At 43.4% G+C, this 15,892-nt stretch overlaps 1 protein-coding gene across 3 annotated transcripts in view; it reads right to left on the minus strand.

Moving 5' to 3' along the window:
- Positions 1-15,892, minus strand: part of NDST2 (N-deacetylase and N-sulfotransferase 2) — a 136,459-nt gene that overhangs the window by 23,917 nt on the left and 96,650 nt on the right. For all 3 annotated transcript variants that reach the window (XM_048311752.1, XM_048311749.1, XM_048311751.1), the window contains one exon: positions 604-1,996. In XM_048311752.1, the coding sequence (XP_048167709.1) occupies positions 604-1,596 (993 nt within the window). In that variant the 5' untranslated portion in view covers positions 1,597-1,996. The remainder of the gene's footprint in view (positions 1-603; positions 1,997-15,892) is intronic.

Raw genomic sequence — 15,892 nt, forward strand, 5'->3', positions numbered from 1 at the left:
TTTCTCTGGTGAATTTTTTTCTATTCCCTGCCCAGGGATGAGGGTTGCTGGTAGCAGACATGATGGGGGGGCAAAGGGTTAGAGAAAACCCCTCCTTTCCCAATTTAGTTGTTTGTGTGCTGAAAAGCTAGATGGCTACAATAGAGACCGTATCAGTTTGCATGGACTGGCCTACAGTTTTGTAATATAATATATGCAGTTTATACATATCAACAATAATAATAAATACATTTTTCTGTTCTATTCTAACACAACTTGTCTTTTCCTTTTGAACAGCAGAGTTTACAGCTACAAATAGGTTGGCATAGGAAACCTGCATATACTTGTTCCCTACATTAAAGGGAAGACAGAATAGACTGCCATGGGCATCCTCCTCTTAAACTGAAAGAGGCCAGCTCCTGAAGTGTTCCATTTAAAGGTGTAGAACTGTTGAGAGCATCACACATGGTGCCTCGGCATCTCTGCAGGCTAATTCTCGGTATGAGTACGACTGCAGCAATCAATGCTTTCCCTCAAATTAAATGCCACCTTGAATTTCCTGGTATAGCACACACTCTAGAAATCCATCTAGAACCACTGGAGGTAGCTACTCTAGGATTTTACCTCTACATCAGATACTTTCATGCGAGTGCCCTCTTTTCCCACAAATATATCATCGATGTCAACAAGAATATAGCGATCAAGTGTGAGACACAGGCGCTTGCCAGTCAAGTAGGCAATGGCATCCACGAAAACGAGTTTGTGCAGCCAGAAATTGAGGTTATTGCCGAAGAGAACCCGTTGGATCCCATCATGAAGACCCAGGTCCTGCATCACTGTGGCATGTAATGCTTTGTGAGTGGCCAGGTGAGGAATGGATTCCGAGGATTTTGTGCTGGCCAACAGCACTGGCTCATAAGTGCTGTGGTTTGACTGAAACACAGTCCAGTCATCACCAGGCAGAGGACCCTGCTCCACCTCATTAGCCCGGGTGACATAGAGCAGGGGAGCACTGGGATTGATGTGATAGTCCCGCAGCCCCAAGTTGGAATGTAGGAAAAGGGGGAAACCCTTGAGCTGTGCACTGAGCAGGCTGTTCTCATTGGCTTTGAAAAAGCCTATAATCCCCACTCCATACTCTACGCAGTATTTGTCCAGCAGCTCTCGGTTCCAAGCATCTAGATTCACATATTTAAGGATGTTCTCATAGATAATTAGAGCATAGCGTCCTCTGTCTTTGTCTGTCAGGGTGGGCATATCCCCTTTGCCAGGGGCAATCTCTGTCCTGTATTTAAATCGGCTGGATTCCAGGATGGCCACTATTTCCTGCCCCAGCTGGGAGTAAATGCTTTCCACAAAGACGAGCACCACAGGATCTGTGCGCGACGTGTCCATAGACTTCGTGAGCCTCCAGCTGGCTTGCGGTGGGATCAAGATGCGGTGCTGGTTGCTGCAGTCACTGAAGGGCAGGGGTGGTGGCTCCTTGATTTTGGGACTGTTAGTGACATAATAAGCCAGGATGCACATGGAGATCAGGCTAAAGGCAATGAGCAGCAGGATCAATCTGTGGAGCTCCAGCTGTCGCACGTGCCGCACTACTTTCCACAGCTGAATCATGGTGAGGCGGGCGGCTCACCCCCTCCTCACACTCCGGACTCACGTCGCTCTTGGAATCTCCAGTGCCGCCGTGGCAGTACCCAGCAGCAGCTCACAAAAAAGAAAGAGCAGCTGCAGAGAGAGAAAAAGCTAAAGCAAACAGCTACAAGGCTAGACTCCCAGAGATCTGCCATTTATCTCAGGTAACCATGGCCCTCAATTCCCATCGCTCTTTTGCGTGCCTCCTTGGGTTCCTCTCCTCTCAGAAGTCTTTGGAGGAGCAAGGTTTCCAGAATCTCGTCTCCCAACAGCAAATCAGTCTGTCATTCTGCGCACAAGCAGTTTCAGCTCAGCCTTCCCAGGTGTCCTGTTTCTCATTTAGCTGTTTCACATTCACATGATGGCACCTTCTCTTTGCATCCTGCAATTCAAAAAGAAAAAGTCAATTCTCAGTATGAATTCATGGCATTTAACGGGTCTGAGATGAAAAAGCAGGACTAGCAGATGATAGGTGGGCAGCATCACTCGCCCATCAGCAGGTCTGTTCCCTGGGAAGTGTCACACCCCATTTGTGCAGGAGCTTAACAGAACAACCACAATGGTCCTTGGAAGAAAGATCCCCACAGCGCACAGTGACTCAACATTCACCTTGGGTGAGATTCTCACACACTACAGCAAACAGAGCCAAGTACCTGGCCTTCCCCCAGCCCTCTGCAAACCACTGAACAGAAAACATGAAACCCTTTTATTCTAGTCTATATTTCAAAGCTAACAAGAAGAGAGGGCACTCTCTGCAAGGCTGCCCTGTTTGTCCTGGGAACTCACTCTGTTCCAGAGGTCTCAAAATACAGCTCTGGAGAGGCATCATCCCTCAGGCAGCACAGAGGGCAGGGGGCACAGGTGATGCCATGAAGATTTTTTGCCTTTTCTTTTATACCCGTTATACCTTTTTACAACTTCTGTATTCTTAGTGCTTTTGCCTACATTCTTGGGACTTGTTTGTCAAGCTAAGAGGTGAAACATTTTAGAAGCTTCGTAGCTAGGGATTAGTGTGCCCCAGACCCCAAGGTCCTCGCCAAAACACGTTCTGTAAACCAAGATAGAACCATCCAGGGGAAAGTTCCTTGGGGAGGGGGGCTCAGTCGAGCCTCTCACTGGGGAATCTTTGATAGATATGCTAATTAGTAAGACCTATAATGTTATAGCCGATCTTTGGGGGATATACTCGGTAGGGTGCATCTCGATGCATATGACCTGGACGTGTGCACCTAAGGATCCTTAAAATAAATACCAAGGTAAAATCCCTTTTCCCCTTCTAACTGTGTATGACTCTTGATTTTAAGACCAGGAAAAGGCATCACGGGCTGCCCACGCACTGCACACTTAATTGTTGCCAACTGATTCAGTGGCAGGTGGAGATTAAACATCTCCCGAAACCTTCATCGCCTTCTCTCATATGCCACTGAAGAACACGAAGCCAGTTTTAAATCACCAACAGCATGACATAAATTTGGGTTGGTCTCAAATACACGAAAGCTTCTTTTTACGAAGCTCTCTCACCTCCTGCTTTGTGTTCATGGCAGCAGACTATTTCACCATATGTTGTTATTTTTCCAGGAAAAAATGCCCAACAAAGCCAACAAATACCAAATAATCTAAAACAAACACCAGGGAAACTAACTAAATTGCACCTTGCTTTAAAAATAAAGTAAAAATCACAGTGGAGTCTTTTCTCCCTTACTGGCAGTGTGACTTACCCACAGCAATACCCCGGTGCCTTTCTTGGCATACAAGCACATCCTTGGGGCACACCTGCTGCCCCCCCCCCCCCCCCCCCCCCCGAACAATGCAAGAACACCCTCAGTGCCAGATGTTGCTCACCAAGTCAGTCACGCTGACTATGAGCTCTCTGTAAAAACTAAATAGCTTTTTTTCTTTAAAAACTTTTTTCAGTCACCCCCCCAATTCCTGCAGATGTGCTCCACCACATACAGACCCTCTAACCACCTGCTCAACTGCCACAGTTTGCAACACCAGGAGGCACAAGAAAACAACAGCAAATAATATTACCCAAACAGGTCTTCATCCTTTCTCCATTCCTCCAATTTCTGTTACTACCATTCTGATAAAACAAAGAATATGAGAAGACTAGTTTGTGAGTTTAAGGCATACATAAAGTTCTTACATAGTAAAGCCAGGGGTTTCTAACAACTAGCTCCACCAGAAAAGGAACTACTTGTGAGACAGATGCTTATTTTGCTCCACCAGAATTTACTTGTGAGACAGATGCTTATTTGTAATTTGTATTACTAGACAGAAAAAAATCCTCCTGAGTCAGGGAAAATACCAGTTTATAGATGAGGCCAAAAGTCCCACTTAAAAGACTCCCACCAGGCTGTTTTCCAAACTGTTGGTGCAGCTTGAAGCAGAGACAAAAACCACAAACAGATTTTATATGAAGAGATATAGTAACTGCTAACTTTATGACAGCAGATGGAAAAGTCAGAGTACTCTTTACACAAGCCCTACAATGATCATTATCTCAAACAGCTCCTCTGCTATAAGCTCAGCAGAGCAGGGACTGCTTAGTGTAGCACACAATGAAACCTTACCCCGGTGAGGGCTTCAGAGTAGCTGTAGACTGTCAATGTAAAGTATATCACACAATTTTCTACTGGAGAAACTGAGACACAACAAAACTTACTGAAGGTTGCACTGCAACACAGCAGACGAATCGGAATTTTTGGTAAAACTATCCCTGTTCCCAAGATTCCAAATGGATTGGGTCTCCATTCCCAAATGGCCCTCTGTAATGACAGAGTTGGCTTTGGAAATCCAGCTCAGTCAGCAACAATAAGCTGTGTTTTCTTCATCACAACCAATCATCTTTCAGTTTTGTCTCTACATACTGTTAACTTTTTACTGGAAAAAGGACAGGGGAGAGAAGGTGAAAAAATACTATGTGAAGATGTAAAAAACAGAACTTGTATAGTTTTTTCTTTTTCTTGCTACTGAAGTGACAACTGATGTTGAATATATGATTCCCTGGACAGAGCACAGAACATGACTTCTAATTCCAGCTCGAGTCAAGTTCAGTCCCTGTAATACACCAGGAATTCCAGAGTATCAGCATAGTACCCAAACTCATGTGCCATCTTTCAAAAGCAATGAGGAAATGCAGTGGTTTGGTCCAAAATACTCATTACTGTTTATCTGCTGTGAGATAAGAATTAGGAGAAATGCAAAACAGGCACCAAACTTGAAAGAATATAAAGAAGTTTATTAACAGACCTAAAAGAAGAAAAAAAATTATACCACCTTCAGAACTCTCCTCCTCCCCCCACCTTCCTCCCTTCTCCCACTGACAATGTGAAAAGACAACCCTTAAGATGTTCAGTCTGTTTACCACTTCCACAATAACCTTGTTCAGTCCATTTAGAAAGAGAAGTCTCTTCTTGCTCATGCTATGAAAACATTATCACAACGAGACAGCCGCCCACTTCCAAATATTGTTCAGTCCATTTAGGAAGAGGAGTCTCCCTGCCTGCTTGTGAGTCCTTTCCCCCGACTTGCAGCTTTTCCCGCAACTGCTTTCGAGGGTCCACTCTTGAAGATTTTTGGGGTACAATTTTAAGGTTGAGCCGTTCAGAAACAAAAACAGAGGCCCTTCTCCTTCCCTGGGAGCAAAGGGTCTTCATCATCTTCATCTTTAGGACTATCTCTGGGAGCATCTCTAGGAACTGAGGTTTCTCCTTTCCCATTTGGAGCAAAAGTCCTCATCTGGTTCATCTCTACGGACTGAGGTTTTCTCCTTTCCCGTTTGGAGCAAAAGTCCTCATCTGGTTCATCTCTCCCTGTCCAAACTTCTCATGAAATTACAGCTGCGTCAGCATCTGCCTATCTCAGCGCAGGTGCTTTTGCTCACGAGTTGAACACTCCACCCCCCATATCTTCATGAAATTACAACAGGATACTCTGATATATCATAGCTTCACAACAGAATTTCAGCTTTAAGCATCTCCTCTCTCTCTTCCCTCAGGTTTTCAGCTCTTCACAGCAATAAAAGGGTTACTCTCACCTCGGCCTTGCAGCTTTGCAGCTGGAATGTTGAATGTTTCTTATCGCAGTGGAGAGGGGGGAGAGCCGAGCCGCTCCGGCTGCCCACGGCAAGGCAGTGGGGGGGGGTTCCACGGCTGGAACAGGTCCATCGGCTCCAGGATGGCCGTGGCCCGGCCCGGCCTGGCCCAAGCAGGGCCTGGCCGGGCCCACTGGGCCCTGCTCGGGGCCCGCAGCCACCTGTCCCAGTGCCGGAAATGAGAGAGAGCTTGGAGGGGAGTTTGCCTATTCTTAAATGTGGATCACAGAGGTGATCACAACTTTAAGTGGCTTAGAGAATTGTCCATATTCAAACTGGCCAGCTGATAGGTTCTATCAGTTCCCAGAGGAAACTGTAAGCACCCCTTAGCAAGGACGTCCCTTCCGGGACTATGCTTGCTAACCTATGACAGGAAAACAGCCTTTCCACCTCCACACCAAGCCCTTCCCATCTCAATGACTCTGCAAGGAAGACCCCAATGTTACCACCTTCCTGCTTGGCATTGCAGCTCCAAAGTTGCAAAGAGGCAGAAGCCAGCAGAGGCAGAAATCAGCAGGGCAGAGAGAGGTAAAATAGAAACATATTAAAAATGCTGTATCCTTTTTATGAGGTGAATTCCTTGTAAGACAGAGTAATACAGAGCTCCATGCATATCACAATGTTCCATACATGAGAAGTAATCTTCACTGTACTCCTGTGGAACAAATTCATGCTCAACACTTCTCTCAGGTTCCAGTAATAGTCAATTTTGATGGAGAAAACTGAGAATTCCAAGTTATTGTCTTCCCAAATAACTCACTTCCTTTTGCTTTTCAATCCCACTGAATAAAATAGAAACATACAACTATTCAGGATTTAAAGATTCACTATCTTAACATGCATTACACACAAAGTTGTTTTTGCAGGAGGAAATAATGTAAAGAGAAACTCAGGAGCCCAAATGTTACTTGTCTGAATTTCCAAGCATGTGTTTCTGGGGTAGAATTTGTAATCTAAACACCAGGGTAATGGTAAGAAAATCAAGAAGATGTTGACTTATGCAAAAGCCTGGCAAGGTTCTACTTTTACAACTCTTTATCCCAAAGCATCACCATGGAGAACACTTCTCTTCCCTGGTTGCACTCATTCATCTCTCCAACTTAATTTTTACTTTTGAACCGATTCTGTTTTGTGAAGAACTGTAGCTTCAGTTTCCCAGTTATCAGTTTAAAGATGAAAATTACAGGACAACTGGATTATTCTGTAGAGTAAGAATGAAATCAGAGTTTAAGTTAGGCTGCCACACCTGCAGTGCCCAGCTGAGGGGCACCAGGGAGAGGAACCCCCTTTGCTGGGCACTTCTGAATCACAGCAGTGTTTTGATAACAATGATTCCATTCAAGCCTCTAGCGAAGCTCCCAAACAAGCCCCCATTTGTTACATGGATGAGCTCGAAAAAACAAATTAAAAAAAAAAGGCCTGTATCAGATTGCTGCTCAAGAATCTGTCAGCTCCGATCTCTTTAACAAGGCTTCACAGCCAGAGGGCATGCCAGCTGGCACGGGATGCATTTCTTTCTTTGGGGACTGCATCAGCTGGTTTAGGTTCAAACGAAAAGAGGGAAAAAAAAGCAACAAACAACCAAATTTATATTAAAAGGCAAGAGAGCTGTCAGAAACCAGTCATACTCAAAAAGCTCAAAAATATCTATACTGGAGAAAGAAAAGAAAAAAAAGAATCATGGTGAAAATTATACCCTTTTAAAGGAAAAGAAAATTCCTGTGTCCTCTTTTGACATCAAACTCCTGGGAATCTAACACCACAAAAAATCCCAGGTTTCTAGATAAATTGAGGTCCACTCTGAACTCCTGCCTGGACTACCTAAGTGTGAATTGGGGGAGGTGGCAGTCAGAATGCACAGCAAGAGTGAAGTGCTCAGAGGTCCAAGGACGCAGGCTCAGCAGGCACCCGTCCTGCCAGAAAAGCATCTCTAGATTAGAGAGCATCAGCTGTAAGGTCAGCTACCCCAGAGATCACCAGCATTGAGACAAAGGCTTCATCAAACTTAGATGTTCTGTTTCCTAGTGATATACAGTGTTAATGTGAAACATAAACTGCTTTGTGAATTATCAGCTGCTAAGACACATGGCAACCGATGTGATATGAAAGCAAGATAACAACCAGAACCGTGTGGTTTTAACATCTGATCTCCAGATATTTCCAGTGCTTGGAAATGATTGTGGGAGTTCACTGCAAACGCTCAGGACCAGCACTTAGCCAAAACCAATGACCAGAATTTAAGTATTTGGGCTTCTGGTGCATTCATGCCAAGGCACATTGAAGATAATGGGTATCATCTGACACCTTTATCAGGAACTGTCAATGCATTCTTAGCTGAGCTACAGAAGGTTCTTACCACCCAAACCCCAGTGTCACCAGTACATTACCCCAGCCCTTTTCATTATTCATAATATAATCTCTCCATCTGGAATCCACAGCAGCAAGATCTTGCCTTTGTCCACAACAGCTCTATTTCAGAGGCCTTTCTTCTGCACTTCCTGTGAGATGGTTGTTGCCTTGGGCCCCAGGGGGACTGCAGTAATTGAGTTACACAGTAATCAGAGAAGGAATCTGATTGATTTTCCAACCCATTCCACTTTAATGGTGTCATCATGACACAAAATTCCTCATTAGTCTGCTCAGTTCTGAAACACCACAGGCCCTCCCTTTGTCTGTGGTGGTATCTGTATGCCAGGCCTCCAGGTACAGCCCCTCTCTCACAAAGATGGGGAACCCGTCAAGTAGTGTCAACAAAACACAGCAAGCCACACAGCAAAAGAATTAGTAGAAAGCTCAGGAGAATGAATGCTGGTTGTATTTCACATATTGGGTAAAAAAAAATATACAGCCACATTGCAATGAAATTGCCATGCTCATTTCTGGGCTCTGGCCATGTGTTTCAGCTAACATCTGCTGCCAGTCGAATCCTGCCATGAGAGACTGCCTAAGGAATACAAAATTCAGATCAAAGAGGCAAGAAACACTAATGGTGCCCATGCTGCTCTGACAGGCAGGACTGCAGCCTTCAACCAGCTCCATGCTCTGCTTGGGCAAGTCCCCATGCAGGGAAAAGCCTCTCAGAACAGACCTGTGCTGAGCCAGAAAGCTGCCAGCTGGCCAGTAGGCTTGAAATGTGGCAGTCCAATATAAGAGGAGAAGACCTGTGTGATGAAGTAATAATTATTTTATTTCTTTTATCATCCCTAGACAGGTATGTAACTTCACACCTCTGCAAGAGAACAAACTGTTGTCCATGCTAAACAGTTCTGCATGCACTTCTCTCATCCCAGCCTGGTGGAAACCCAACTACAGCCTTGAACTTACACTTGTGCCAGCGCAATGAAGTCTGAAGACAACATAAAGGTAGAGATCTTGGCAAGGCCGGCTCCAGGCCAGCTTCGCAGAGGGCTGCAAAGGGATCCTGCAACGTTCTTGGTGTTCGGATATATGATGGATACCCTTGTTTGCAGCAGATCTTTGTTCTCTTGCTCTTTTATTTTACAAAAAAATAAACAATAGGTTTAGTCCTTCCCATGCCAGTGACAGAGGCATGGCCCAGCATTACCTGTTAGCAACATAAACCAATCTTTTCCCCTGAAAACAAAAAGGTGCTCCTCATAAGAGCTTCCAGGAAATCTGGTTTTCAGCTCCCTGCCTTCTCCCCATCATACTATACTCAGTGCTTGGGGTCATTACAACTGACCCGACGACTCACTTTCCAAAGCAAGGGGGTTTCAAACTTTTACGCTCAGGTATTCCCTCAAGTTAAATGTCAGTGCCACAAGCCCCAACAAGTTTCACTGCCTCAGCATAGGACAAATTTGGGAAGGGAAAACAGTTCGTCATCTTGTTTTTTCAGCCTGCCTAAAGAGCAGATGTGCAAATAAGGGACCTGAAGAACTGTTAAAAAGCCAAACAAAATTTCAACCTTCAACAGTCACTGATGCTACTTGTAAAAATAGTATGTAGCTTGGCAGCTGCACACCTCTGCTGAAATGAAAAGGAAAGACTACAGGTACTGTAGCAGTGGAAGTGCTCACACAAGTCAGAGCTTTCCACCAGCTGAGGGGATGTAACTGCTCTGGGAGTGCACAGGTCTCTGTAATGTAACTGCTCATAGGAGAGAAAGGAGGCACTTTCCTCAGAGATAACCGAAGGCATGTATCCATTCCTTCATTTCACATGTTACTGAGCCTTTAAAATCTATGTATCAGGCCACCACAAGATCAGCAGTTTCATTCTGGCCTTGCCTCTCCTATTTTGTGCCTTTCCTGACACATAGGTCCATGCCCGCTCTGACCCTAACCCTTTTCCCACACCAGGGGATAATGAGACAGCAGCTCCTCTCTGCGCCTAGACACACGGAGCTGTGGGACAGAGAGCCACAGGCAGCACAGGCCAGAGCCTTGCAACACAAAGGCAGTCCAATCTGCTCTACAGTCCCCCTCCAGATGGAAAGTGAATACTTCAGTCACCCCAAAGGGAGGGAATACACCATCTTCAGCTCCCTCCTTTCATCAGAAATCAACATGTATGCTCTATCATGGCAGAAAATCTCCAGCTCAGCTGTGGGAACAGGAAATAGATGCAGTTCCTTCCACATTAGATATGGACAAGAATCTCATATCCATTCTCTCACACTTCCTGCTTATCACAATTCAGATCAACTATTCTGCTACAGAAAGCAAAAAGTCTTCTCTGGTGATATCTCTTAAGTAACTTAATCAAGTGGGAAATACAGTCAAACTGTGGCAAAACCAAAAAAAAAATCAGCGTCAGCGTTGAAGTGTCTTAATATAGAATGCATATTCTGAAAGTTTATCTGTAATTGTTATGAAAGCAGCCTAACCATTCTTCCCATGAGCTAGAAAATTTCACCTTAATTAGCAAGAGGCTGATCCTTTATATTCAGTTGCTTCCTCCCGTCACATAACACATAGGAGATAATCTTTTACAATCAAATTTATCTAGGAACACACGACAGTAGGGAACAGGTTTAATACCATTACACCGAAAGTTTGTCCGAACTGACACCAGAAGAAAGCTGTAAGTATGCTCTACCAAATCTTAACACCTCAGGAAAGCTCTTGAGCTCCTGCACTCACCTGTTCTGGTGCATTTGCACCAAAATTCAGGGTCAGAATCTGCTGGGCTTCTAAAAGAACATGTTCCCCAGCTGTGTACAGCAGCTCCCTCCTACCTGCCTTCAGCTGAGATGTTCTACTCACAAGACCTCCACCCAGTGTAAAGTTCATGGTGTATCTCCCAGCCTTTGCAGTATCTAATTATCCAGTTGTCTATTACCTTGGTGTGATTGAAATAAGTAAGTCTCCTGGACTCAGAAAACAAAATATTAACATTTTTGCTGGCTTGGCTATTGCAAGACAGCTTTTAACACAATGCAAACTCATGCAAAAAAAAAAAAAACAACAAAACAAAACAAAAACCAAAGAACAAGATGAAAGAAAAGGAGAGAGAGAGGTGTAAAAGTGATATAAGCAAGCTATAAATCTGGCCAGGCAAAAAGAGTAAAAACAAGCAATGGGAAGAAGAGTAGAACAAGTGGAAGAGGCATGAATTGAGGTCTATACAGATTATACAGGCTGGGTGAGACAACAGTTTGGAGGCCTGGTTTTTACAAGACAGGAGCAAATCCAAAGTGCTCTACTGCCCTCTCCAAGCCTTCATGGCCATCTGTGCAATGAAAAAAGTCATTCTCGGCTTTTTCACAAGCATTATGGCAGAAATAGATCTCAATGGGGGCACTGCATCCACCAACAGCCTCTGAATACTCTGAGCAGCCTCCACCTCCTGAGCTGTGAGCTGCACCTGAGCTCAGGCCAGACCTGAACTGTGCTACAAGTATGATCTGCCTTGCTGACCTGACTCTCATCACTGTGCACTCACCGGGTGACTGGACTCCAGGCTGAACCTGGTACCTATGAATGCCTGCCTCTGCAGTTGTGCTGTTTGGGTGTTGCTGCTGAGGACGCTGCCTGTGCCAGCAGAGGGTGGATGGAGGCCCCCTACACAGTGGGGTGAGGCAACTCCAGCCTAGTTCGATCCTTACGGCCTTGATGGACCCTGAAGCAGCTTCACACACCAGGGCTTTTCCACAGATGAGGATGTGTGAGTGACAGGAGGACAGAGACCGCTAGAGAAAGAGGGTGATAAAAAGTTGTGACTATTGTTAAGACTTCCCTGTCTTAATGCGGGTGGAATTATTTTGTTTTCTCCCAAACCATCCGTGTTTGCAATTGTTACAAAATCGCAGGCAATACACTTATTTCCACAACACAGCTTACACTATGACATGCTCACTAGCATTTTTAAACAACGATAATTTCAACCCTGTACCTTCTGCTTTCACCTTGTTTTTATATAATCAACTCAGAGAAACAAAACTCTTTTGAAAAGACATACATCTCAAATATATTAATTTTAAACTGCACTATAATTACGTGCCACTAGTTTTTAGTCTTTTTCCCATTTTCTAGACTTAATTACTGAAGTGGGTGCTATATTCTTACATTTTTAATTAGTCAACTGTTTACAAGTAGAATTTTTTATGCTATCAAGCAGTGCATCTTTAAAATACTCATTCATGCAGAATTAAGTCCAGGACCTCATTAACATCCTAATTAACAGTATCCAGGACAACTCAGGAAAAAAAGCTGCCATATTTGCAATCAAATCTACCTTCTGACAAAACTGAAGTTTTATCAGGAAAGCTCAAGAGTTTTGAGCAAAATACAGATCTCTATTTGGGACTGCAGCTGAAGATAAATCTGATCTGGGTATTGAAAACTGCAAGATGCCCAATTACGGATTTTGGAGATTAACTTAGCTATCTTGGAGACTCTTCCCCAAAATTTACAGGTGGGAGTAGTAAAATGCCCAATGAAATGCAATCAATTACTGAAAATTGGATTAATTTTTTATTATTAACATGGAAACTGTTCATGTGTTGAAGCAAGAAAATTTTTTCCATGAAGAAATTTAGTATTTTCACATTTAGTTTCTGATAATGAAAAAACATGCTTAACCTTTGAGTCAAAATTCATGGAGTTAGTCTGTGCCATTTTGCAAGCTTTTGTAAGTATTTACAGGCTAAAACAATTATGAAACTATTTCTGTTTCACGTGTAGCAGTTAGAGACAAAGACAGATATTATCAGAAGCAGGGCTTAAGAAAACAGAAGCATTCAGAACATTTCATTATGAAACTTAAGTCTAATGCAACATTAATGTTTCCAGGGATTCTTTTGCTTTCTTAATAAATCTTCAGCTTAGTTCAAGTAAGTGAACTGAAAACAGAAGATGCCAATAAATTTTCTAAAAATCAGTGATCCAATTGCCTTATCTCTGTTGGAATAGAAAGAAGAGAATTTCCAGAAAAGCAAAATTCTCTCCAAGTAGAAATGTGCATCAGCCTGTATGGTGAGGTGTTCAGTAGGACAGAGAGCACACTTCTCTTGGTCTATCCTGGTACAGGGTATTCAGCCTGTGAAATGCATTACAAAGTACACAGGAACTCAATCCACCACTTGCATACAACAACATAATCACTTACCAACACGTATTTCTACTAATATGGTGGGTCTTTTGCTTGTTTTTGTGGAAAGACTTGTTCCACAAAGAAAGAGATACAAAAATGGTTTAGAAACAGTAAGCAGATCCACCTTGTGCCTGCCTCTGTGAGCTTGTCCATGCTAGGGAATAACAGCCATGGCAGCATAATTACCACCGCAGTGAAGCTGTGCAGTGACAGGAATACTGCTGAGCACCACCAGATTTGCCCAGAGCCCTGTGTTTTCTACTTTCATTTCATGCAGGTTGATCAACACAGCTGAACTTTGCCTATACAGACAGGCTAGCTGATGGCACTTGCTGTAATACAGACACCAATTTTCCACAACCTAGCAATTACATTAAGATAAAATGTGGCTGCTCTTTAATAGCATACAGAAAATAGTGACCTACATGAAAAATTCTGCACTCAAAACGAGAAGGGGAATTTATTACTAATCATTATATGAAGATCTAATGCAAACAGTGCTCAACAAAATAGTGGCAAATACACTCCTTTATCTTACCTATGTACTATCTCACATTAAGAAACACAACCCAGAACAGCAGATACAAGAAAGGAAGGCTACAGAAGAGAGACAACTAGTCAAGTAACAACTTGGGAATGACTGCTGGAAGAAATGGGTTCACAAGAGCAGAGAATGGGAGGGAGGATTTGGCAGCAGAGACTGGGAGACTGTTCCAGGAATAGGAGGCAGCATGAAACAAAATGCAGAGCTGAGAGTAGGAGGAAGAGATAAATGGAGGAGCACACAGCAAGTCAGAGGGGAGTACAAGAAAATGACAGCTCACATTGCTTAAGGAGGCAGAAACATAATGCCTAAAGACAGAATTTTCCTAAGGTCTAGCTTGCCTACATTTAAAAGACGTAGGTTCTCTAAATGACCAAAAAAAGCATGGTCTAAAAGGCTTAACAACTCATCTTCAAAGACTAATTCCACCAGAAACAGACCAGCATGGTTACAGCTTATGTATTTATTTAATACTGATGGAGGAGGGCTCATACAGTCTGGACCTCTGAAATTCACCATGCCACGCAATATTCCAGACACACTGCAACATTATTCCATCCATATCCTGACTAAAGGCACTACTGGTTTGGTTGTGAAAATCTAACACACTTGCAGTACTCACTGCATTCATCCCTTTCCTTTGTCCAGAGCAAAGCATACTGGAGCAATGGAAGGCAAGAGCTACATTAAGGCAGTAAAGTTGCCTGAACTACATTCTTACAGTGCTTTCTGTCCTTTCAGTTGTGAACTGTGTCCCACACAGGGACACAAGTGGTATTAACTAGCTGACAGTATAGACCACCTGCATTAAAGAATACTCCCAAGAAACATTATAAATGCTGAAATTTCATCATCAATGTTGAAATCCCAGATTCAAATGTGCTAACTGACCCCGGTGAGGTAACAGATACTACATAGTTTTCAGATCACTTAACACTACACCATGCACAGACGTGATGGGAGAGAAACAACTGCATTCAGCATTCAAGTAATTCAAACTCGACTTTGCAGCAACACTATAACTAAATAATTAATGCTTTCTCGTAGCCTCAGATTAGATTAACACCATACTTCCAGACAAGACATTTTCCTTCTTTTTCTATTCAACAGTGCTGCAAATGAAAGAGCAAAGGCAGTCTGAATATCTCAACTCTGAAGTTTCCTACCTTCTCCACTGCAGACAAAACACAAGAATTAAATAATTTTTAGCTAGACAGCAACTTTGAAGAGCTATAATTATGTTACTAAAATATATATAATGATAAACTTATTAAAAAACTTTAGACATTAATTTTAGAAGTTAAATACAGAAATTAATTTTAACTGTAATGATTTGGTCTCCTTAATTATAAGGAGACATCTCACATAATTAATTTGGTAGCTGAAATATAAAGATTACAGTTTTTTGGAAGACATGCTGTTTTCTTATACAACAAAGAAATGAAGCCTGCAAAATTCAGTCTTCATTATGAATCTGGGTTAATGCTTCTGTAGTAATTTGAAATGCTTTGACTTTGTCCCCACTCTCCCGTGAAGTGCTAAGAACATTTGTGATTGCAAGTGTTAACAGAAAGCACATTCAAAGCACCTGCTGACATTTTGGTACCTATAGCAAGAATCCTGCACCAGTGGTTCCATGTTTATTTTTGCCCATATTCCTCACTGCCTGCCTGGATTTTTCCAACCAATTTAGTTGACACAACCAGGCAGCATCATGAGGCAGCTGCCTGCCACTGGATGCAACCCAGTCTCCTCTCTGCTTGCCAGGCACTGGCTTTACTGCCTGACTTCCCTCTCAGCTGAGAGGGGCACGGTCAAGTGTGCAAAGTCACCAGTATCACCCCACCCAGGAGAGCAGACCTGAACATCCTTCTCTTCCTCAGCCATACAAGGTGAGAGTTTGACAAATGCCATTTGTCATTTCGGCCTTTGACAAAGGCCATTTCAGCTTCAGGAAACCCAGGGACGTGGCTCTTGGTTTCAAGCCCTGGTGTCTCTGTGCTCAGTCGGCCTGTCCCTGGGTAGCAGTGCCAGCGAACTCTACCCATGCAGTGCCAAAGGGTGTGTGTAGGGGTTATCAA

This window comes from Corvus hawaiiensis, chromosome 8 (assembly GCF_020740725.1).
Source record: "Corvus hawaiiensis isolate bCorHaw1 chromosome 8, bCorHaw1.pri.cur, whole genome shotgun sequence".
Taxonomy (NCBI): domain Eukaryota; kingdom Metazoa; phylum Chordata; class Aves; order Passeriformes; family Corvidae; genus Corvus; species Corvus hawaiiensis.